The 24,994-nt window shown below is 36.6% G+C and overlaps 1 protein-coding gene across 2 annotated transcripts in view; it reads left to right on the top strand.

The window, feature by feature from the left end:
- Positions 1–24,994, top strand: part of RNF180 (ring finger protein 180) — a 67,537-nt gene that overhangs the window by 21,575 nt on the left and 20,968 nt on the right. For both annotated transcript variants that reach the window (XM_021534372.3, XM_021534373.3), the window contains exon 5: positions 23,744–23,969. In XM_021534372.3, coding sequence (XP_021390047.1) covers positions 23,744–23,969 — 226 coding nt within the window. The remainder of the gene's footprint in view (positions 1–23,743; positions 23,970–24,994) is intronic.

The following is a 24,994-nucleotide window of genomic DNA, read 5'->3' as shown; positions in this document are numbered from 1 at the left end:
CTCGGGGGTCTGGTGGTCAAGATGACCCCGAGATTGTAAAAAGTCTTTTTCTCCTGGCCCATGCAGCCAAAGAAGGAGTCAGAATGCATAGGGTCAGCTTCTCAAAGTTGTTTATTTTCTCTTGTCTGTAACATGCTTTCTCAAGAAGCTGCGGTCTGTGTAGCAGGTCAGTCTGTGACAGACTCCCACCCCCTTCGGGTGGTGTTACCATTTTACACTAAAATCTACATGTACTATGTTTACAATATTATGTCAATATCTATCATTTATGTTGGACAGTATGTCTTTACCTTAAACCAATAGAAAAGTGTAACCATGACACCAAGACATGGAGGACAAAAAGAAGAAGAAGAAGACGAAGACGAAGAAGAAGAAGAAGAAGAAGAAGAAGAAGAAGAAGAAGATCACGACATGCCCAAATCCGTTCATGTTGTCCCCTTGAACGCCTTTCCTTAATTCTAAAATTCTAAAATTCTACTTTTTCACCCTGTGTTAATTCAACTACCACACTATTCAAATCCTTGTGACTTGTAATTCCTCATACAAAGTTGATAGTTTTTTCCACAGGCTAAAATCAAAGCCACAGGTGTTTTTGACTTCATGCCAAGGTCTCTGAGCCCCCTGCCAGAGTCTCAAGACAGCCATGGCAGCCAGAGGGTGTTCCCACAGTCAGAGAGCAGCAGGGAAAGCTCTTCTGAATTCTCACGTCTCTAGGGATTATTGCTGATTAGTGATGGGCACTCACCTGCCTAACCCTCCAAAGTCCCTTTGGATGGTTCCCTCTCACTCTGTAAAGAAGGACAAGTCACTTGGGCTACTGCCTCTCTAGCCAGCAACACTAAAATAAAGGTGGCAGGTCTGCTCCTTGACCTTGCAAGAGTTCATAATGATTACACATCAGAAGGGAGTGATTTCCTTTATAGTGATTTAGATAAATATGCTTCATATTTAATACAATTTAGAACTATGGGGGATGGAATGTGGGGGGGTTTGTTTCTCTTAATTTGCATTCAGGAGTATATGTGCTTTACGTGAGAGTGCTAGAAATTTGTCACTTCCCCTTATTAGTAATTTGTAATCAAGTTTCTATTTAAAGTTATTTTCCTTTCATTTGAGGATTAGGAAATAGGGTATATTGTTTCTAAAGGCTAGAGATTGGAGTATGAGCAAGAAAACATTTGGACATATTGAAAATGAAGAAAGCAAATGTCCTGTCTTACCTTTTTGAAAATGCTACCAGTCTGGAGAAACTTATTAATTAGGCAAAGCTTTCTCCCTGTAGTCTTTATAAAAAAAAATCCAAAACTTTGACAAAAGGTTAATCAAATCTAAATATTTGTAGGTCAAAAAGTTTAAGAGATCTTATTTTCATATTTTGTATATCTGATTTTCTTCTGTCTACAGTGTGGGGAGAGATTGCACTACTTAGACTAATCAATCTTGTATAATTAGTAGAACTATGTACAATCAAATAAATATTTGACATTACGAACACTCAACTAAATAAATAATTTGATGCTTCTCCTAAATGTAATGGCATTATTTCTTTCATTTGTGTTTTAATAGTTTTTAAAAGCTATTTTGAGTTTTGCTTTGGATTTAGACTTTTTGCTAAAGTGCACTGCTAATACAGATTCCGTAGAAAATTGAAAATAATTAGCATCTTGGGAATTAAAATGGGATTTTACCTAAGGGAAACTGAGAGAAAACAACTGGTAAAGAAAGATGCTTCTCACTTTCTTCCATAAATGGAAAAATATTAATTACTGTTTTGGTAAAAGATGTATAGAAATTGGAGAAATTACTAACCAAAAAACCATGCCAAACAAAAACAAATAGACACACACACCAAAAATGTGTAAGAAACTAGAATTTCAGGGACTTTTTAAAAAGTAAAATTAGAAAATCAAAAATAGATGTAATCTATAATATCTCAGTTTCCATTTTCAGATTAAAATCAGTATGTCTCAGGAAGAGGAGAGTTAGAATTATAGTGCAGCTCTGAAATTTTCTTTACTATAAAAACAAAACTCCATCTGTCTGCTTATCCCACTGTTTTTCTTGTCATACTAGTTTTCAAGCCAAGCAACTTACAGATTAAGAAAATAAGTCATGGGTATGATTTAATTAATAAGAAACAGAGCAAATAGCATTCATTAAAGCATCAAAAAGGTCAAACATGGTGAAGGAACTAAAATACATTAAATAGTGAAAGAATCCAGGCAATGTGGAGTGTTACACTACGTAGGCTCCCTGAATTGGAAAGAGTAGACTCTGACTCTGGAGCATTCTGACTGTGCTCCAATTGGATGTAGCAAAATGTTTGTCAAAAAAACAACAATCAAACATGTATGAATAGCATGAAACATTACACTTGTAATTCTTGGAAGAAGGTAAAAACTGCGTGTCAGTCATTCTTCTGGAAAAAGCTAAAAACTGTGGGCTGATCGTTTGTATGGAAAATAATTTACAATCTTCCTTTTTGTATGTTTCCTCAATGTTTTCTGCCCTCTTTTTTCATTCCAGATACGATTTATGATTTGATAAGTTTTATTCAGGTAACTGTTAATATTTAGGAAATTTTAAGAAATTATAGGAGACTCCTAAATGCTCTATGTGAAATGCTGTACAGGAGCTTTGTAATAGAGAAAGATACAATGATGTAGACATCAAGCCCTAGTGCAGCAGACCAGTCAGCACTGGCACATCCAGTAGCAACATGTCCTTCCTTATAGGACCTGCTGTTCTTCAGTCAGATTAATTTGCTTTTATTCCTCTACTATGATGCATATCAAATATGTAGTTTAGATAATTGCTTGTTTGTTTTATGGGCAGTATTGGAAAATAGGATTCTAGACTAGTAAAAAGGTCAGCATTGCATGTGGGCAATTGCATATGGTTTTTATAATTTGTATTTTTCCAGAAAAACCCATGAAGTGGGTTTGGTGCTCCATCTCATTTTCTACATGACAGACAAGGCTGTAGAAAAATAACGTGAAGAGATTGTTTAAAGAGTAGACATGGACAGACGTGGTAGTTCCTCTTGGCTGCATAATGACACAGCTTGTACTATTAAGTAGTCCTTCTTTTGAGATGGGTCCAAAATCCAGACCAAATTGAATATGTTAATTATCTTGCAGTAAAGAGGAGTACTGCTGTTGGTGTATTAGCAAACTGAATTTTGGGTTTATGCATTAGAAAAATTGTTGAACAGAAAGAATTCTGCTAGATAATAAATTCTCTTCATCAGGGAACCACTAAACTGAAAGTCAGAAAACCATTTTTGCAGTTGCTGTGACAATATGCTGCTGTTTCCATCTGCAGCACAGCACAACAGACTGATCTGGTTTCTAAAAGCTGTTTTAGGAGGATATAAATAATGTTTTAGAATTACTAGTAGATTAATTTTGCTGGATTGAAATCTGTTAATCTGTAGAATCCACATTTAGAATGGTATTAACCACTGTGGGGATGTGTCTTTTGGATTCCTTTTGTTCTAAAAATAACCCTATTCCCTTTATCTTAAGTATAAATGTAACATTGATTAGTCCATGGAAACTATTCCAATACAAATGTGTGTGCAGTACTGAATTTTTAGGATAAATGTGGAAAGTACAGCATGTGACCCAACACAGTGGGTACAGAATGTTTTGAGGATGTCCTTGGCTTAACTTGAGCCACGATTAGTATGATATAATCTTATTTTATAATGGAAAGATGCAATAGAATGTAGTTGCAGTAGAATGTAGTTGCTCAGCCAGAGTGCAAATATGGGCTCCCAGTTGTTCTCTGCATTTTCTCTAGATTGAATTTATGTAAAACCTGTTAGGAGCAGCAGCACTGAACCTCATATTGTCACTAGCAGAACATTATATGATTCTCTGTTTCTCTTTATCTATACCACTATTTCATCAGTTACAGCTACAGAATGCAGGACCCCTGACCAGGTACTGTTAGGGTGCCCGCCTTCCCAAGAGCATCTCCGCTTCGGTCCGGACGAGCAGCTCCTGCAGCCTACCAGACGGTTGGTGCTGGATAGCATAATAAGTGCCAAACCAGGAAAGCAAGAGGACTCTTTGTATAGTAAATCCCACTGGGTTTATTTAAGATGGAAGTGAGGGTCCGGGAGACAGGCACAGAGCAGGGACTCAACCATAGCAGAAGAGAACCAGGAATGAAGAGCCTGGAGCAGGAGCAGGTCCAGGGTATATTACAGAGGGGAAGTGGGAGGATTTGGGATGCAAATGCACCAATGGGGTTGTGGATCAGGGGAGAAGCTAGGGTGGGGTGATATGAACAGACCCTGTGAGGGAATGGAGAGGGAGTAGTGATCTAAGGAGGGCCAATGGGGAAGCCGAGAACATGGACAATTCCAGAACAGTGGAGTGAACATCTGTTAACAGACAGGCCCATGTTTGCATGGGGTGTCGGCGATCATGGGAGGTTGTTCCAATTTCTTACCCTGTGCTAGACAGAGGTGTCATCCCAGGGCATTTCAGCCCTATTATTTCCTGAGTGGTCTCCCACACAGAAATACATTGTTCTCTTGCTTCTATGACAGATTTAATTTCGCATTTTGAATCTCAATACATCCAGTGATCTGATTAGAGATTAAGAGTATCTGTTTATCTATCCTAAGTTTCTCTACCTAATATTCTACCTGTGTTCTTGGCAGTAGTTTTCCCTTTTTGCCCTTCCATATGATGTGCATGACACCATATCAAAAGACTTTGGACCACTGCAGCTGCTTTTTTGAATTCTCCTGTGTTTTCTCAGCATTTTATCTTCAATTTCTTACTTGAACTTTAAAATAAGTTGGGGTATTTTTCCACTTGTCTTCCCTCAATCTTCTGTCATTTTTCAAATATGGTTGTGCATGTGCTGTGGGAACAAACTTGCTGTACTTTTGTATGCAGTGTGCTTTTTGTCAGCATTTATTGTACGTAGCATTCAATTGTTCAAGTAATTCTTCAGGAAAAACAGGCATTTTTGCATATGGTGGAAGAAAACAATTTCTTACACTTCAAAATGGATACCATAAGAATTTTTTTCAGTATTTTCCAACCATATACATGGTGTATGGAATGTGAACAGTCACATTTTAGTGCCACAGGTATAGAAATTCTGCAACTAAATCCCTCACTAGTGAATTATGACCCAAATGTAGCTCACATCACTGTCTGCACTCCTTTGTGTCCCATTCTAGTTTGTAGCAGTTCTTTATGTGTGGAGGGAAGAGACCTGGCACAGGCAGAGCTGACTGGAAGTTCATTGACAAACTGTGCCTCTAGAATCCAAGAGTGAAACCACTTAACCTAAGAAAATAAATTCAGGGTTTTTTTTTCTTTAGCTGTCTCTTGTCTCTTACTTTAGCTCTCCTGCTGTGATACATAGGACTGCAGCTGAAGGTGGAAGAACAAAAGATAGTGGAGCTTGAGTGCAAATGCATGTACCTTCCCTGCTTCTACTGTGCTTTGTTGTGAAGCTAGACATAAAAAAATAAAAGGGGAATGGGATGAAACAGAGCAAGCTCTCTGGAAGCTATGACTACTTACACTAGTGAAATCTAAGTAGAAAACAGGGTGGTGCCCATCTATTTGCACTTATGTTGAAGAAATAGACTAGGAACCTGTGGGTGTTTGTGGAACACTGGATGGAGAGTATCTTTTATTCATTTAGTTCTATCTTTTTACTTTTAAGAAAGAAGTTAAGACATATTAGTAATAACCAAAGTGAAGCCATTCCGTAGTTTGCACAAGAACTTCACCTGTTTTTTCGTCTGGTAAGATTGTTTATGTTTATGTTTATGTTTATAAGATTTTTGTGATTACCGTCAAATTTGTTCAGGAACAAAACAGTGAGTTGTTTAAATTTTGTTTAAATTTGTGCTAAAGTACAAACTTCTCGCCAGTGCCAGTAGCTCACCTTTCCTGATTTAGAGCCTGTTGGTGTAAGATGCATCCCCGTGACACATTGCTGTGGAAGCTCACTAGGAGTGCAAGGTCCCTGCTACTTTGCAGAATAATCCTTTTGACAATTTACTAACTAAGCTAGATTTTTGGCACAAGAAAGATTAAGAGGTATTATATTGTACTATGCTGCATCATGTTCCCTTCTATGGGGTTCCAACTAGTGATATTTTTTTAGACTGTCAGAACAACACCAGCCTGTCAGAACGGTGGATGGGCACAGGGTGCTTGTGACTGAACCAGAAATTTCCAGGAATTATGTTTTGCTTTTGTCAAGCATGAACATTAGTGAAACGTATGTGACTCACCATCTCACTGATACGCTATTGCAATTTAGTTTTATGAATTATATTCTGGGAAGCTTGCACAGTTCTTTGTTCAAAATACCAGCACAATCAGAACCACATGGCAGTGCCAAAACACACCAGTATCTGATTGCTTTTTTAGTTTAAATGATAGGGTAAGTAGGCAGTGTAGGTGTGGTTTCATGTTAGTGGATGAAAAGGACCCCCCCATACAATTCTAGCCAGAACTGGCTGCTTCTGTTGTCTCATCTGACCCATGTTGCCCTGGTTCAGAGAGGAAAAAAAACCTTAAAACTAAATCTTTCTTTATTGCTTTTTCTGCTACATCAGATCCATTTGGGTTTAGTAGTTTGCTGTAGCCAGCATAATAATGTAGTTGGAATGATGTGATTAGAGGTAAACAAATCTTAGCTGGTAGATCAGCTGAGCTAGAACATGAAAATATGGATTATACTTTTAATTTTGATACTAATTTGTTCCACAGGCTAACAGTCTTGATAGGAAATGTACTTGTGTTAAAGTCTTGGTTGTTTGAAGTCATACTATTTCCTATCGGCAAATCATCTTGCTGGATATTTCTTACGATGGCTATAAAAATGAAATTATTCTCAATGGACATGTATGAGACATTATCCAGAACTGATTTGCTGTGAACAGAGTTAAGGTGAAGGCTAGAGTATTAGCACTGTGTATTGAAACCCCGACTTTATAATTTGAATATGAAACTGATCCAGCTTCTATCTCTCTAAATTTTGAAGATGGACGTTTGTATCTGCTTTTGAGATTTTCTAGCCTCTCATGTTTAATGAATTTAACAATCCATGCTTAAATCATATGGCATATACAGTGGTACATTGCTTTGTTGTGTGGTCAGGAAATTTGTATTTTGCCTCTGTAGCATTTTTATACTGCTATAGAAATGATAGGGATTACTGGGTGGGGGATAGTGTTGAGAAGGACTACTTTTTCTGCAACAGAGTCTAAAATATTATTTAAAAATTATGAAAGTAAATTTCCTTCCATGCTATGTAAGAGATCTTAAAATACCTGGGAATTGGGGAGGAGGGATGGGGGGAGAGCTGGGATAGGGAGAACCAGTATTGTGGAAAAATGTGTTGTTTCCAATTTAATTAAGATCAGCTTAAGCACCTGCACACTACCATTTATGAAGGGAATTTATAAAATATATTAATACAAGTATTTATTTTTTCACCAGTTCCAGCTGTCTGTTCCACATCTGTAATGAAAAGTATTTAACAGTGATCGCTTTAGAGAGCACTTCTTAGGCACTAAGAACAGCCTGCTCATCTTTTCCCTCTTTCCACAAGGCACATATTTTTGGGTTAAAAAATGGGTATGGTAACACAGCAAAAGTACAATACAAACTATGTATCCGGTGAATCCAGTGTTTCCTAAGATACCAAAATATTTGGGGGGGGATACATTTTAAAATATACTCCATGCAGGAACAATGAAAAGGAGCATCCTGCCTAGCAGTTGTGCCTGGGTGACCTTCATGCTGATAAAGTTGGATAACCAAAGTCTGAACTCCGATACTGAACTTAGCCCTCAATTTATTCTAGGAAAGACAGTTTCTTACTCTTGTTTTTGGCTCCTTGCTTTGTACTATATTTGGTTTGAGTGGACATGATTGTACATCATAAGCATATTAACTACAGAATTAACTACTCTCTATAAGCATTTTTAAAACTGAATTGAAGTTACAGAACTGACTGTATTTTTAACATTTGACAGCAGAAAAATTGCCCAGCCATTTTTCAGAGAACTTCAAGGTCTTAAGATTCAGTGGCGTTTTAATTTTATCTCTGTAGAAAATTTCTAGTGTCATGTCAGAATTTTGGAAAATTAAAAATATTCTACGGAAAGGAGAATGTGTTCTGGAAATCATAGAATCAGGATGGTTTGGTTTAGAAAAGACCTTAAAAGCCATATATTTCCAATCCCACTGCCATTGGCAGGGCACTTTCCATTAGACAAGGTTGCTCAGAACCCCATCCAACCTGGCCTTGATCACTTCCAGGGATGGGACCACTGGGCAGGCTGGGCCAGTGCCTCTCTCCCCCCCATAGTTAACAATTTCTCCCACATACCTGATATAAATCAACCTCTTTTGTTTTATAGCCATTCCTCCTTGTCCTCTCACAGTATGTTCTTGTAAAAAGTCCCTCCCTATCTTTCTTGTAGGTCCCTTCAGGTTCTGAAAGGTGCTATGAGGTCTCCCTGGAACCTTCTCTTCTCCAGGCTGGACAGCTCCAGCTGTCTGAGACTCTCCTCAAAGGAGTGGTGCTCCAGCCCTCTCTGATCAACTTAATGGCTCTGCTCTGAAAACCAGTAGTTAGTTGAGTGAGATTACAGCTGGAGAAAACATTTTAGAGACTGGTGTGAGAACAATGGCATGCTGTGTTGAGGCTGGAAGACCAGGGTATGCTAATTCTGATGCAAAACTAAGCATCAGTGTCACATTTTCCAGGCAGTATTTTCTTTGAGAGTATTGATTACAGTGTAGGTACTTCATCAGAGCACTAGGAAGCCTGGGGTACTTCAAGAGAGAAAAATTATGAAAAACCCAAACATTGATTGAATGATCATCTTGCCCTGTTGCGAGAATATCCTTTTGTATGTATGTATATAAGTAAATGCCTGGTGCAAACCAGAAATCATCTCCAATTTGGAAGATTGTAATTTTATGAAGTATTTTCTCAGATGCAATAAAGATGCTACATTAATTGTGGTAATGTGGAGCAGTCTGAATTATTAATTTCATTTCATTTTACAGGTTAGATAATTTTTAATTGATTATGCTATTAATTACAATGTATGCTTTCACAGAGCTGTTATCTGTATTTGAAAATTTAAGTGAATATCTAATTTTGATACTCATAAATCAGTATGCTCATAACCAGTACAATCTAAAGCTAAAAATACTTATTATCAGAAGTGTTTAAGAGGCTCTCATTCGGGTAATAGATTTTAAATTTTAAGAGATTCATTATTTGCTGGGTTACTGTTGCAAATATCTTTGGAATAACTAATTTTATTTAAACCTTTAAAGGCAAATAACCTTTGTAAATTGGTAAAACTAATTCACACTTAACTGTCTAGGAGCATCTATAAGGAGAGATTGATTAGAGATTAATTAGTTTCCAATGGTAACATACATTGGTTTTACTATACTGAAAACTGAAGTTAAAACAACTATACTCAAGCCTGAGACAGCCTGTGTTCTCTGCCTTGTAAAAATTGTTGTAATTTTTACTTCTAACAATCTTGTTAACCTTCGAATTCTTAAAAGAACCAGATAGCCATATGACCATTTTTACTATGTGTACAGATACACATTTTATAAAATAATATTTGATGGTATTTTTTTCCATTATAAAGTAACTTCTTCCACAATAAACCATTTTTTCCATTATAGAGTAATCTCATTTGATACAACTGGAGAGCTAAATTATGGTATTTGTTCTATAAATGAGTGTAAGGAGAGAAATGAGGCACCTGCATCTGTTTGATGTTAGTGTGTATAGCTTTTAAACTTCTGCAACACTGTCCTTTTGAAATACAGACCTAGAAAACTGTATCATTTCAATTGTCAGATTATGTGCTTTTGTCATAAACACAGAAAATTAACACAGTTCTAACTTGGAAAAATAAGAACAAAGTCGTATTCTTAGTCAAGGGTGATGTCTGAGGTCCTTTCTTTTCAAAGGGTCATTACTACCAAGGCAATTTACACTATTTGATTTAAATTTTTGTTTGTACCACATTTGGGCACTCAGAAAGTCACCAGTCATTGGAAATCTACAACACCTAGAGAACAGGCAGGCATCATATTTTTGCATTAATTTATCAGATTCTGTGTTGATGCGTTATCTTTGCAATCTTAGTGACTAGATTTGGTGCTAGGAAGAACGCAGGTTGAGCTAGTGCAAGCAGGTATGTAGTACAGACCTAGGGACAAGTTAATCATCTCCTTTCCAATGTTGTCTATCATTGATTTCCTTCCTCTTAGTTTGGGGGACATATGGTAATGAGTTTATGGAAGTCATAGAAGTAAGATTTCAGTGGGTGTAATTACATTACAGAATTGGTTTGGGGTTTTGACAAGGTCTTTTTACATGATGTTTTAAAGCACTTAATATGAATTAGTCTCTTCTGACATTGAAAAAATAACTGTTGAAACTCAAAGTTTACATACAGTAATTTAAGGAGCAGCCTGAATGAACTGTGATTGAAGGCTGAAGAGCTATTAAAAACTTGTGTACATCATTTAACCTATTATAATGGTTTGTTATTCTTATTGTACAATTGTTGTCCATCATTGTGGAACAAGTTACTTGGGTGTTTTGTTTTCTTTTCTTTTGTTCTGTTTGTTTGTTGTTTTGGGGGATTGTTTATTTTTTAAATTATTTATGTATACCTCTTTATTTAAATTATTTATGTATACCTCTTTATTCCTGTCAAGATACAGTGTTTGGAAGAATAATTAAACACTTAGTAATATCTGCTCAGTTCCTTCAGGGCTGTGATAGGCTGACCCCAGCAAGAGCCAAACACCCACCGATCCAGCCACTTGCTCACTCATCTCTCTTGCAAAGGCAAACAGGAGGGCCATTCTTGTGGGGGCAAATGGAAGGAAGGTGAGAACACTCATGGATCAAGATAGTGACAATTTAACAGGCAATGTGGAAGCTCTGTATGCAAGCAGAGCAAAAAGATTAGTTTATATCCTTTCTATCAGCAGTTAGATGTCCATCTACTTCCTAGGAATCAGTGCTTCAGCACATGTAATGGTTGCTTGCATAGAGAAATATAACCACAAACCCCTTCTTCCTCATCTCCTTGAGCATGTATTGCTGAACATGAAGCTCAGTGGTATAGGTTGCCTGTCTTGCCTCTATCAACTCTCAACCTCAAGCCCAGTCTCATCCTGTTTGAAATAGGAAAGGAAGCATTCCAAGGAATGAAGCAATAGCCAAAACACGGGTATGCTATCAGCGCTGTTCTGGCCACAAATACAAAGCACAGACATGTATCCATGCCATATATCTTTATGCTATGTATGAGGAAGTAGTATTTTGACACACCTTCCACCTTTTCTCTGCATTTTCTTCCCAGCAGCTCCTCCACTTTCTGAGTCTGTTTCATACCCTGTGTATCCACTAAATGATCATGATTAAATTACTAAAGTTGGCATTGATGGACTTCAGAACTAAGACTGCACTCAGGCTTAAGCAGGACAGAGCGCGCATCCGTGTTTTTCTTTCAGGTTGTCTTTGTCAGTTTAATTTTATTACTTTTGAAGCTTTATCCGTAGAATGAGTACTAAAACTTCTTCTTAGCAACAGAATGAAAGGTGCTAGAATATTTTAATTTGTCATGCACTCTAAGAATTTTTGCTGGTTGTACCCTTCACAAAGGATTTATGTTACATCTTCTTCTTAAAGGCTTGTGCCCTTTATGATCCAAAATTAAGTGCTACCCTTGCATGGAGTACACTGTGAAAGTCACAAAATGAAAAGTTTGTAGCTGAACAAGTTTTATTCTTTGTAAGATTGGCAGGCTTTTGAGCAGTGTAGAAGTGAGCTTTGTTTCTCCAAATGTGCCCTGCTTTTGCCTGAAGAACTGGCATAAATAATACATCTAAAATGCTCACGGTTTGTCAGCTACAAACTTAAATTTTTGGCAACCAACCCAGCACAGTCAAATAAAATGGCATTGGTTTGCTTTGTGTGCTTCACTGTATTTTGTCGTGTTTGCCTGTTATGTTTCCTCATTAGAAAATATTTCCTCTGTCCTGCTAAACTAGAACATAGCATGTCATGGAGAGTCTTAGGAATTTGTGGGCAGCTGTTGGGTGAGCCTCAGTCTGATAGGATTATTTTTATAGTAATTCCCTTTTTCCCCTCACTGTTATACTAGATGCAAAGTATGAAGTAGTGTCTTTGCCTCATGTCAGTATAGACAATTAAAAATGAAATAGTCTTTACCTGATATGTTAGTTCTAGTGGGCAGTGTTAGAAATCTCTTGGATTTTTCAGAAAGGGGAAAAATATTCTAATATCAAGATATACTATAGTACTTTGCCACAAAAATTAATTGCAGTTTATTTTACACCATGTAGAACATTAATTCCGAAATAACCTTTCCTGGTGGTCTTTCTTTTTTCTTGTATATATTTTGAACTGTTCTTCACATTAAAACATTGTAAGCTGTGTATTCTAGTCTCTTTGCATGTCTACAAATTTCCTAGCTCTTTTATATCTTCTTGATGTCAGTCTCGCAAGTATTTTTAGGATGTCAGCAATGAAATTTTTGAGATGCCTTATATTTTGATGATTAATTATTTTGCATGTTGGCTATCATAGCCAGATCCAAGTATTCATTATGTCATATATCTAAGTTGGGTCAAATATGTGAAGTAGTAGGGCAATGAATTCACTTCAATAAGTCCATGTATTTTGAGAATTTTGTTGAATGTATATAGCAATTTGTTGCATGAGCAGTTAAGCTTTTTAGATAAAGTTTACCAGTGCTGAGCTAAATACAAAAGTTCAGATTCATTTTGGGCATGAGAAGATGACCATGCTTATGATGATGGCTATGAAGATGATTATGTTTATGGGTTTTTTTCTGATCTCCTTTTTGAAAAATTTTAACTCTCAAACAAGAGAATTTTAATCTAAAACAAGAATTTTGCTTTCATTTAAAGAAAATTATATTTAGTGGTAACATTGTTGAAAGGTATATATATAGTAGCTACTAAGATTCAATTTTCTGTTGGTGTGTTGCAGCAACATTTGTAGTTGTGTCCTGATTTTTTAATCCAGGCAGAGAAATGGGAAACAGTAGATGTTCAGCTTGATTTTTCTGTTTCAGCATCTTAAAATTCCAAAGAAAAGCTTTACACATCCTGGGAATTTTTTTGTGAGTTTTTTGGTTTTGGTTTTTTTTTTTTTTTTTGGTTGTTTTTTGGTTGTTTGTTGTTGTTGTTGTTGTTTTGGGTTTTTTTGTTTGTTTATTTTTCTTTCCTGGATGGGTGGATTTTCATAATCAGTTTCTGAAAGACTTATTAGATACTTCATTAGAAGAAAAGTCTGCACTACTAAACTATAGCAAAGAGAAAAGATTGAAATCTTCAGAGGTCATTATTCAAACCCCTCAAGGCTTTTGTAAGAAGGCTTATGAGAAAGGATGACACCCTAAAATTTAAAATGGCCTCACTGTCTTCATAAATAACATCTGGGGAAAATGAAGTAGGGTGCAATATCTTGCTTATACAACAGAGAAAATTTATGCCTTGTGTAAAACAGAGTGACAGTGGTTCAATAGCTGTTCAGGGAATGTAGTTTGCTCTGCATGAGAGGAAGTGTTTATAGACTTGTATATGAAGTTACTAATAATTACAGAAAGATGCATGCATACAAAATTTTTCATTTATTCTCTGAAATAAAAAGTTAGCAATAATTTCAGCCCTGTTTATCAGACAGAAAAGATAACAGCAGCTTAATTTAAGTGTCTGGAAAGTGAACAGGTACCAGAATATTGACAGCTGACCCCTTTGAATCCATCAATCTTTAGTACTTTCAGATTGTGGCATCTTACAGTTGCATTTGAGAAAAATAAGCTTTTGCACAATTTTAATGACTGAATATGACCAGATAAAAAAACCAAGGAAAGAATGTACTGCTTATTGCTGACTGCTGCCAATACAGAACCACAACAGATACAATAATATTTCTGATAGACTTTCTGACAAGTATCATAAAGATTAAGAGTTGGGGAGACAAGGATTAATCAAACTGAACAGCTAGATATTATTTGTCAGAAAAAAACAATGTACACAACATTTGGGCTGCACTTTATTACTGCAGGTCTACCTGGATTATTTTCTTCAATAGCTCTGGATCAAATTTCAATGTCTCCAAGGTTTGAATGAAAAGAAGAAACAAAAGAGACTCTTTTTTCCTATTGCTGTGTGAGAACATCTGAAACACTTCTGTATTTTGGTTGTTTATTGTTTTAATCTAGTCTTGCAATGTCTACTACAGATGGATTACAAACTGCAAGTTTTACTGAGTCAGATAATTATGTTATGAAAATGGAGATAAAGGTCTTGTTGATGGCTCTTAGAGTGTTAACCTTAAATCATTTTTTACTTTTAAAAATATTGTTTACGACTTTGAAAAAATCTCCAAAAAGGCAATACAGCTTCTGTAGGAAATCAAACTGATTTGTACTTCTTGTAAGTTTCTAGTAATGGAAAATCTAATGTAATTTTCCTGATTTTTTTTTCTAAGTAGAAACAGATACTTGTATATTTTGGTGATTTGTTTGTTTGCATTTTAAGAGAAAACTGTATATAAATTTTTCAAGTCATCTTGAACTGCATAAGAAGTGAATTAAAATATTTTATTCTGATGAATCTAGGATTATTCCATAGTCATCCTAGTAGATATAAAAAAAAAAAAGCAAGAGTGATGCAATCTGATTACCTTGACCTAAGTTTCTCATGCTCTTTTTTGAAAAGTTTCTTATATATATTCTTTTTTGAAACCCTTTGCTTGTCTTAATTTTCTTTCAGAACAGTTGAATGCTGTACTCTAAACACTGTTTAGTGATAGAGTCTATTTAAGTAATCAGTATTAGTATTGGTTTTTAAAAACTTAGCCAATACACTTTAAATAGGTGGCCTGATTGTTCTAAGAAAGATGATCACCCAGTTGCTCCAGCCAGATAAGGAAACTCTTTGAAAACTGGGACAGACCTTTAATTGTCTAAATATAGCTTTAGGTTCCTAATTTTAGGGAATCTTATTTTAAAGCAATTCATCTCACTAGGTGAATCTTTCTTGTAATGTGATATCTCACAAACTATACCTCAGTTGTGGAAACAGAGGATACTTGCAGATTCATAACTCTTGATTTTGGGGTGAACAGTGAGCTCAATCTAAGGTACAAAATGGTCACCCACCCCAGAAAGAAGGATGTCACCTTCCACAGTCATCCAAAAGAAGGGTCAGAGTTGGTTATACCATAATGCACATCCTGGTGAATAAAAATAACAGCAGAGACCTGTGTTGGAAATACATTATTATTGTATTAATAAGATTTGAGTGATCAGGTAAACACCACAGCTGATGACTGAAAGAATGGTCATGGCTGCATAATAATACTGAGTAATTTGTTAAAAAAAATAATTTGAAGACATTTTTGAAAAAGCTTGTTTTGAGAGTTAGTTCAGCCAAAAACTGTGTAGTTCTCATGTTGCTCTTTTGCTAATTGCTAGTATAGAAATCTTTGTAGTTACTGTAGACTTTATGAGTAGAAAGAACCTTACCTTGGAGCAGGCAAATGCCAGGAGCAGTGAGACTGGTAGGAAACTGAAAATCTGTACATCTATCTTACTGTTTTGGAAAGCAGTTCCACAGAGGGAGTGACATTCAGTTATAAACAGTTTATAAATACTGTTCAGAACAGGAAAGAACCTCCACATCTGACCAGCACTCTTCCTTCCATGTTGCTTACTCCACTTTCTGCTGTACAGAGCTGGGGAAGAGACCTTTGTAAATGGTAAGAGTCAGAATTCTTCACTAAGTGTCTGTTGTATGCTGTTACCTCAGATTGTGTCATGCATCTCTGTAGTTTGACTTAAATTTATACTGAATGACCAGAAGCAATTCAAATGCATTCTTTCCTGTACTATACTTATGGAAAGCTGCCAAAATGTAGAACCACTGTTCAAGATATGCTTTTATAGATGTATTGTTACATTTTCCTAAAAGTAATAGTGTATACTTTTACAGAAATCCTAGAGAAAGAATTTAAAAATAAGCACTTGTCTGTTATTTTGCTAAAATTAAAAAAAAAAATCTGGTTTTGCAGGTAAAAAATTAAAACTAAAGACAAAATAGTTTTTGATTCTTCATCTCAGTGTATATGTAAATTGACAGGACTATATCTTTTTAACAGGAACCAGAAAAATTACAGGTTTGTACTAGAGAGAACTTGCACTGACTTTACTAGAGAGAGGGATGGACTTCGGGTGTAGATAGCAACTGTTTTGCTCTAACTAACAAAAAACTTTTATTTACTTCTTTAGGACTCTAATTTAACCTTCTAGTTCCAATGTGTTTGTAAAACATACAACTTCTGTAAAAAAAGAAAATAATTTCTTAAAAAGAGTTTTTTCTGCATGGAATTCACACCAAAAGGGCTAACAGATCCTTTTATCTATCACTGAGGCATCATATCAAGGCTTTGTGAGATTCTCAGAAGTTTCTGCCGGCCTCTGGGAATGAATTTTCCTTCTCTTTGTTTGAAATAGTGGTTAAGATAAAGATGAATAATTCTTAATATTTGCTTTATTCTTAGATCTAGTGACACTAATAGCTGTTCCTGGATGTTTATTTCTGATGGAAAGATTCATTTACTACTTAACTATAAAGCTTGACATCATCTTCTTACATGCCTGTATAAGCTATGTATGTGTTTTATGAAATGCAAAATAGAAACAAAGATAAGCTTGTAACATGGCACTAATTTCTTATATACTAGTTAAGGGTGATTATAAATATTAAGGTGTTTATATGATTGTGGTGCAAGAATTTTGAGTAATATATATATTCCAGTGGCCTGTTTCAGTTCTTCTTTTTAATTTAATTACTTTAATGGGAATAAAATCTTATAAGTCTATAAAGGAGTTGCAGGGATCTTCAAGATATTTTCATAAAAGCTATGTTTACAGATGTTCCTTAAATATGATTCTTCTTAAAGAAATTTCCAAAAGGGTGTGCTGAGCTGCCAGAGTATATGTAGAGCTACCAGCTTAGATGTGTATTTCAAAAGCCTAAAGGCTGGTGCTCCATAGGAGGAAGTGCAGAGATTAACCAAATTGCATAACAAAAAATGCTTAAATAATTTCAAATCTGTCATAATAAAAAAACTAAAGTATATTATATAAGGTACTTGGAAAGAAAGGGGATAAGTGCATAATACTTACATACAGTGTCTAGCACAAGATACATTCAGTTTTATGTGGCCTGTTTCAACTTGATTAAAACAATATGAATCAGCAATAAATTAAAATAGTCATTCTTCTTTTTTATATGAGGTATGGACACAAATAAAAAGAAAAGTTACTAGATCATTTTCTTCCCCTTGATTTGGTTTTTTGGTTTTTTTGGCTTTTTTTTGTTTGTTTGTTTGTTTTGTTTTTCTGGGGTCTTTTTTTTTTGAGGTTTTTTCCCCACTTCAACAAAATAAGCCTTTGTCTCCTGACAAAGTAAAAATATTTCATTGAGACAAATTGGTTAACTTGCTATGTCTCAGGCATTTTATAATTCTTTTCTTTCTTAAGGTACTCATCAAATGAACAACTCTATTGTCTAAGGCAACTTCTAAATGAGGCTGAATAAAAAAACAGCCAAACAAACAAATATACCCAAACAACCTTACCCTCCCCCCCCAAAAAAATACAACAAAAATACAACCAAAATAACCCACACACAAATAAACAAAAATCACTGTTAGCTTCTTTGCTCTAGAAAGAAATTCCTCTAGAAGAGTAATGAATGAAATATCTTTCAGTTGTTTCCCCTAGAGTAATTTATCAATCTCAAATGCAGCAGAGTCTGAATGAGCCAGCAGTGCCTAAGACCATCATGGGTGCCTTAGGAAAAGCATTGCCAGCAGGTCATGGAAAGTGATCCTTCCCCTTTGCTCAGCCCTGGTGAGGCGTCACCTGGAGTGCTGTGTCCAGTTCTGGGTTCCTCAGGACAACAGAGACATGGAGCTGCTGGGGTGAGTCCAGTGGAGGCTACAAAGATGATTAAAGAGCTAGGGCATCTCTCTTACAAGGAAGGGTTGGGGAACTGGTCCTGTTCAGCCTCAAAGAGATGACTGAGAGGGAGCCTTATCAATGTACACAGGTGTCTGACAGGAAGGTGTCAAGGATGGATACAGGCGCTTCTCAGATGTGCTGAGTAATGGGACAAGAGCTATGTGCAGGGGTGCAAGCACTGGAACAGGTTGTCTGGAAATATTGTGTCTCCCTCACTGGAGACACTCAAGAACTGTTTGGACACAATCCTACTCCCTGCTGCAGTAGGGAGGTTGATTGAATTGAACCTCTGTGTTCCCTCCCAGCCTGACTCATCCTGTGATTCTGTGATTCTAAAGGAAGGACAATTCTAAATGAGGGCTATAGGTAGCTCCACAGAGCTGCTTAGGCAGCTTGGCTCTGCTTTGAAGTTTTTGAAATGGTGTATGGATAGAAATAGTGCAGGTAATTTAGACTCAGTTATTGATTTGTAAAGATGTTTAAGCCATGGGCATTGATCTCTCAACCCTATTATGATTTTTATGTTTCAAGCTTAGTTTTGCGAAACACCTGAAAATAAGTCCTTTTATATTTATTATGCCAGTCAACTGAAAGAGTGTTCAAAGTCATACAAACCGTGGCATATCTTATGGCCTGATTTGGAAGAACTTCTGCTAGTATAGCTAGCGACATTTTTGGTAGGGTTTTTCTGCACTTTAATAATGGATTCAGTTTTTTTTCCCTGAGTTTACTTTTGAAATGCCATTAAAAGTCACTAATTTATTCGACAGAAATAAGTCTAAATAAATTATTTTTGAAGCAAAACAACACTTAAAGATTTTCTCATAACAGCAACAGTGGTTTCAGTCCCTGTACCCAATCTATCTGTCAATTTAAAGAAATTTTCAGGAAGCAGTGTATTTAATGTAATAACCCTTGTGCCAGTTTTGTTTGGAAATTGACTAATAGGTCCTAAAGCTGTTGTGGAACCATGTAAAGTACTGATACTTTTGCCCAGCAACAACCAAGAAGCATTTATTTCTTTTTGTTCTGTTTTTATATAAAACTATATAAATATTCATTCTGTATCACTTTTTCAGACCTGAAGTCTATGATTACAAATCTTCATTATAATTTAAAACCTAAAGTCTGGTTTAGAGCTGCAAATCATTCTACAGGCAGTTTTCTTTATAAGATGATCATGTGAAATATATAACTGATTTTCCCTCAATCATCATTCCTTTCAACTGTGACATTTTTAAGCTTACAAAGCATTCTGAGTAGGTCATTTTAAAATGAACTGTTTTGCAGGTTGTTTTTTTTTTTCATAATGTGGCATTTTTGTCAACTGCCACATGTGCCTTATTTGGTTTTGCCACTGTTTTGATCATACTTCCAGGTTTTACTCTGAACTTCCTTTTATTGATATCATTCATACAAAATCTCTTCTTGTGTGTATGACCACTTGTTCTAGGTCTTCCACATGATTACAGGTAAACCATACATTAGATATCGTGTTGCATTAGATAGCCAGTGGTGCATGTATTCTTTCTGAATGTGAAAGTGAACAACCACTGCTGTATTAGACTCCTTATTACTTAATATGCTTTATAGGCTTCTCAAGCAGAAGTTGACTCACTGTTCTTCTCGTCTCTTTTGTTAATATCCTTCAGATATCCCACTATAGCAGGGGTTACTGTCAAAGCCGTATTAGCAGTTCCCAATCAAGGTGGGAAGATGAAAGGCTCTTGCCTTTCCTTTGTTTCTTAGGAGTAATATTTTGCTTTCAAGCCTTTTCTGTTATTATTTGACAATTTTTCACTGTCCTTGATCTTTACATTTCTTTTTTCAGTTTTGTCTGTACTATAATCCTGTAAGAAAACCATTCTGGTTTATGCTTGTAAAGTTTTCATACAGTAAAGCCCTGGCTCAAGTAATATATATAGGCACCACTTTGTTGCAAATAATAAAATAATGACTTTTTATATTATTTTGCATGCTTCTTGCATAAGGAAATTGCTTCAGTTTAGCATTGCAGTACTGAATAATGCCATGTGCCTACACAGATCTTTCAAAAAGGGGCACCAAGCTGTTGGAAAGATGTCTCTTCCACTAAGAAAATTACTCCTAACTAGATCTTGTTTGCACATTAGAATAATTTTGATCTTTTTAGTTGGAATTGGTCCTAAGATACCTCTGTCTGTGCATCTTACCATGATTACAAACCTGTCTCAGAATCAGCTGTTACCTGTGAGTCCTCAGCAGTTTTGCCTCTAGCTCTCTTAGTCACTTAATTGCCATATGAAAGACATATATCTTACAGTTAGCTCCTCTGGACACAAAGTATATTTTCTTTCCAAACAATTCTCATCAAAACCAGTTAGAAAAAGCTTTCTGTTCACTGTATTTTGTTTTTATGCTAGAATGTTTTTGACATTATATAGGCTCACAGAGTCATTTAGGTTGGAAAAAGCCTTTAAGATCATCAACTTCAAACACTAATTCAGCACTGCCAAACCCATGTGGCAGCATTGGAGGGGACTGTATTAGTACACAATGTATTAATGTTTCCTGATTTCTGAGATTAATTTCCTCACTTTATCTGCCAAATTATTTTCCACTTTTTTTCCAAAGAAATGTTACTATGAAGCTTCCTTCATTCTAAAATTACTTAGCTGTAATCAGTTCTGTTACCCTTTGCCATTCTGTTCTGGTGTGGGTTTTCTGTACTGTAAGTGTAGAGATAGTCTGAGTTAAACAGTTTTACTGACAGTTGTAATGCTGTAGTATTTAATGTTGCCTTAAGAACCTTTCCTACAGCATGGAGCTGGAAATCATGGTCCCAAGCTGTTCCTGTCTGTGACTAGCTTCTTTGGGTGTTAGTGCAGCCAGACTTGTGCTTCCTGCTTACTGTACATCCCAGTTGCCTCTGTAGTAAATTTCAGTATATGCCGAAGTTTTCTGTGGCCCTCTCATGTGGAGAAAATCAAACTGGAGCAATAAGTTCTAAGGTAAGAGAGACACAGTTACTGACATTCATGGTTGTACAAGAGCTTGTGATTGGACACACTGGTAAACCATCTCTATGCATTTTTGGCACAGCAGCTCAAAATTTACAAGCCCTCTTGCACATAATATACTGTAAACTGCAATGCAAAGGCTAAGGTAGAATGGCAGGGCAAGTGTTTGTCCAGAACTGATAAATCCTGGCTTAAGTCCTTCTGCTCTGTACTTTTAATGCAATCCACAGTACCCATACTGTTAAGGTACTCACTATTTGCAGAGTTCAGTATCTCCCATAGACAGAGATACTCTTTGGGAGTAATGAGAGACACAGCAATTCAAACCAGTATAAGCCATAAATGTAATCTCTGAAACATCTAGAGATTTCCATATTTACATAACCACAATATTAACAATTGTCATTAACTTTTGGTACCAGTGTCAGGCAGTAGTGGTCTGTCATGGCCTATGAGTGTCAAAAGTGACCTCTGTAATACATAGTGTGTTGCATTGACTCTGGCTGGATTCCAGGCACCCATCAAAGCTTGTCTAACACTTCCCACCACAGCTGAACAGGGGAGGCAAGGATTGGGAGTTCAGAGTAAGGGTGATGAGAGAAGAGTTTTGACACTCAGCAGTGTCTTGATAAGCTCCTATTTTGGGTTTTTTTGGTGGATCTCTTGGTTATTGGAGTATATTGGGTTCTGTGAGCTGTGAAAGAGAAAACCAGAAACAGGAAAAGAGAAGGATAGAAGAAGCAGAGTGTAGTAAACTTCTCCTGAGTGTCTCCCATAAAGATGAAAATATTGGTTGCTTCTTTAAGCCAATATCCCCATTCCAATCAGGATAGGGTTTCCTTTTGCAGTAGTCAGGGGGGAGCATGGCTAAGACCTACAAGGATTGTTCTCTTCTACCTCATGTCATTGCTGGGGTCAGGGGAAGGGAATCTCTTCCAAAGAGAAGGACTTCTTCCAGCTGAGTAAGCGTGGTGCAGGTTCTGAGCTGGAGGGAGCGGTTGGGTAACATTGGTTCCAAGCTGGAGGGAAGCAGGCAGGTGGTGCTGGTTCTGAGCCAGAGGGAGCAGTGGGGTATTTATCTGTTGTCAGGGGTTTCCACAATGAGCAATGACCGTGGTTTTTCTTATTCTCTCTGCCTTCAGTGTTGTTGCTATTACTGTTTATATTCTTATCTCATTGCTATTCCTAGTAAATTGTTCTTATCTCAATCTGTAATCTTCACCTTTTGTGCCTCCAGTTCTCCTCTCCAGCCCTCCACAGAGGGGAGGAGGAGCAAGTTGAGTGGCACATGGTTTGGAGAGTCTCAGTGGGAGCACTAAACTGAAGAGTACCATTCCTAAATCATGACCGCCAAAAACCCAGGGTGCCATTAGTACCAGATCTTCAGATTACTTGGAAAAGTTTAGTCATCTTACAGGAGCAAAGCTGGAACATGGCAATGCACACAAGTTGTTACATTCATATGGGATGAGCGCCATTTGGGAAGTCCAGCTATGTCTTCCTGCAAATATAGCAGTGCAAGAAAATTTGGAGCATATGCACTGACAAAAGCAAGCAGTTACTAAAGATGGTAGGAGTTCCTAGACTTTCTATTCTAAGGTTTATATTGTGCTTTGTAGTTATAAAACTGTGGCTTGTTTTGAACTCATTCTTGCTGGAACATGGCCTTCACGGATTACTTTTCAAAGGCACAGAAATTCACAGTTTATTTTTAGAGATTTTTATTTTGTTTTGCCTTTCTTGGCAAAGTAAAGGTATTTTCACACCTGAAGGATGGGATGCCATCCAGAGAAGCATGGACAAGCTCAAAAAATGGGTGTACAGGAATCTCATAAGGTTTTAATAAGACCAAGTGAAATCTGCACTAGGTGGAGTAAAGCTTATGTGGAAAGACTGAGTATTTGGTTTGTTCAAAGTTTGTTGAGTATTTGGTTGGAAAAGAGAAGGCTTAAAGGTGATGTAATTATGGCCATTTAGTACCTGAAAGGAGCCTACAAGATGGAGAGAGACTACTTACAAGGGCATGTAGTGATAGAACAAGGGAACATGACTTCAGACTGCAATGGGGTAAATTTAGACTTGATATTAGGTAAAAATTCTTTACTGTGAGGGTGGTGAGGCACTGGAACAGTTTGACAGAAGTTGTGGATGTGCCATTATTGAAATGTTCAAAGCCAGGTTGGATGGAACTCTGATCAGCCCGGTCTAGAGAAAGGTGTCCTGCACGTGGCAAGAGTTAGGAACTAGATGATCTTTTAGGTCCCGTTCAAGACACACCTTTCTATGTTTCTACATTTTTGTAAAGCAAATGCATATAAACTGTGAAAATTAATTTTAAAAGAAGAAATTTGACCATTATACAGCATTTTTGGTTTTGTTACTTCCTTCTTTTACTGTCTTGTGATTTTTCATCTTTCCCACAGAGGACTTTTTCTGACATTCCTGTTTTATGTTTCATCATCTTGTTAAAAGTAACCTGTATTAAATTTAAGAATATCATCTGTGTGTACTGTCTTCTTAACCATTATTGAAAAAGATCTTCCAGACCATTGGTTTATCAAAAATAGTTGTCAGCTGAATGGGAAAATATGTTCTCTTTTTCTTGCAGCCTGCAAATGATAACCTGCATACAAATGATGAGCGTGAACTCAGAGGAGATAAAGAAAGCTATCTCTGTGCTGTGTGCCTGGATGTTTATTTCAACCCTTACATGTGTTATCCATGCCACCATATCTTTTGTGAACCTTGCTTAAGGGTGCTTGCCAAAGACAATCCAGCCAGCACTCCATGTCCACTGTGTCGCACTACAATTGCCAGAGTCTTTTTCCAAACAGGTATAGAAATGAAAGTTTTTACACATAAAAAAATATTTGTACTTTTCTATGTATGCATTCAGAGCAAATTTTGGTAATGTTAATCCACTGTGAGATTTTCCTTCCATTACTTTCCATTTCCATTCCTCCTTCCATGCAGGTTCTCTTCAATGTCAAGATGCTATTCGGGGCATATCAATTTTTATAAACTTGTTATTTTACAAATGACATTCTGGTCATTTTCTCCTTTTTTGTAGAATTCTGGTAGATTTCTTTTATTTCTTCTTCCTGAATAATAAGCTCCAAACATAATAAACATTTCTCAAACTATGCTATTGGAAAAGTATTTTTTTAATTGTTCATTTAATGGTGCACAAAAAAAAAAAATACCCTTTTCATTTATGACATTAAATTTGGACACAAGTGAAAATAAAGGCTGGCAGAACCCTTGATAATCTTCTTAAATTCACCTGTCCTGGCCTCTTATACCCTCATCTCTTGTGTTCCTTACTCTTAAAGAAAGAAAAATACGGTGTGTAGGGGGCACTGGTGTCAGATTTGGTATAGAAATAGAAGAGGGTAAGTAGTCCTGCAGATAGAATGTCTGGAACAGTGTGAGTCAGCCTTTTATGCCCAAAGCTCATATGGTAGATTCAAGTACCATTGGTAGAATTGCACTATGGTATCTGGAGTTAGGGCATTTACAGCACTTAAAACTGTGCATAGACAGTTCACAGAGTAATGGAAATTACTCAGCTATGCAGGAGTGTTTGTTTCATTTTCGATGCTACAGAGGTCTTGCAGAGATCATCTTTAAGCTGTTGTGAATGCTGTGGTGATGACAGGTTAGGGATACAGACTGAAGTATGGCTTCACATTGAACAGCAGAGCTGCCCACCTTCTGTTCCTGGTTGTGCACAAACGCTGCTTTTGGACAGGCCTAACTTTGTATGATTTCATGGCAGGTCAGTTTGAAGAACTGACTGGGATAAATAAGAGCTCATTTGGGTGGGAAGGAGGCATTTTCCAGATGAACCTATTGCCCC

The sequence above is a fragment of the Lonchura striata genome, chromosome Z, assembly GCF_046129695.1.
Source record: "Lonchura striata isolate bLonStr1 chromosome Z, bLonStr1.mat, whole genome shotgun sequence".
Lineage (NCBI taxonomy): Eukaryota > Metazoa > Chordata > Aves > Passeriformes > Estrildidae > Lonchura > Lonchura striata.
The sequence above is the reverse complement of the archived record's forward strand: the minus strand, read 5'-3'. Positions and strand labels throughout refer to the sequence as shown.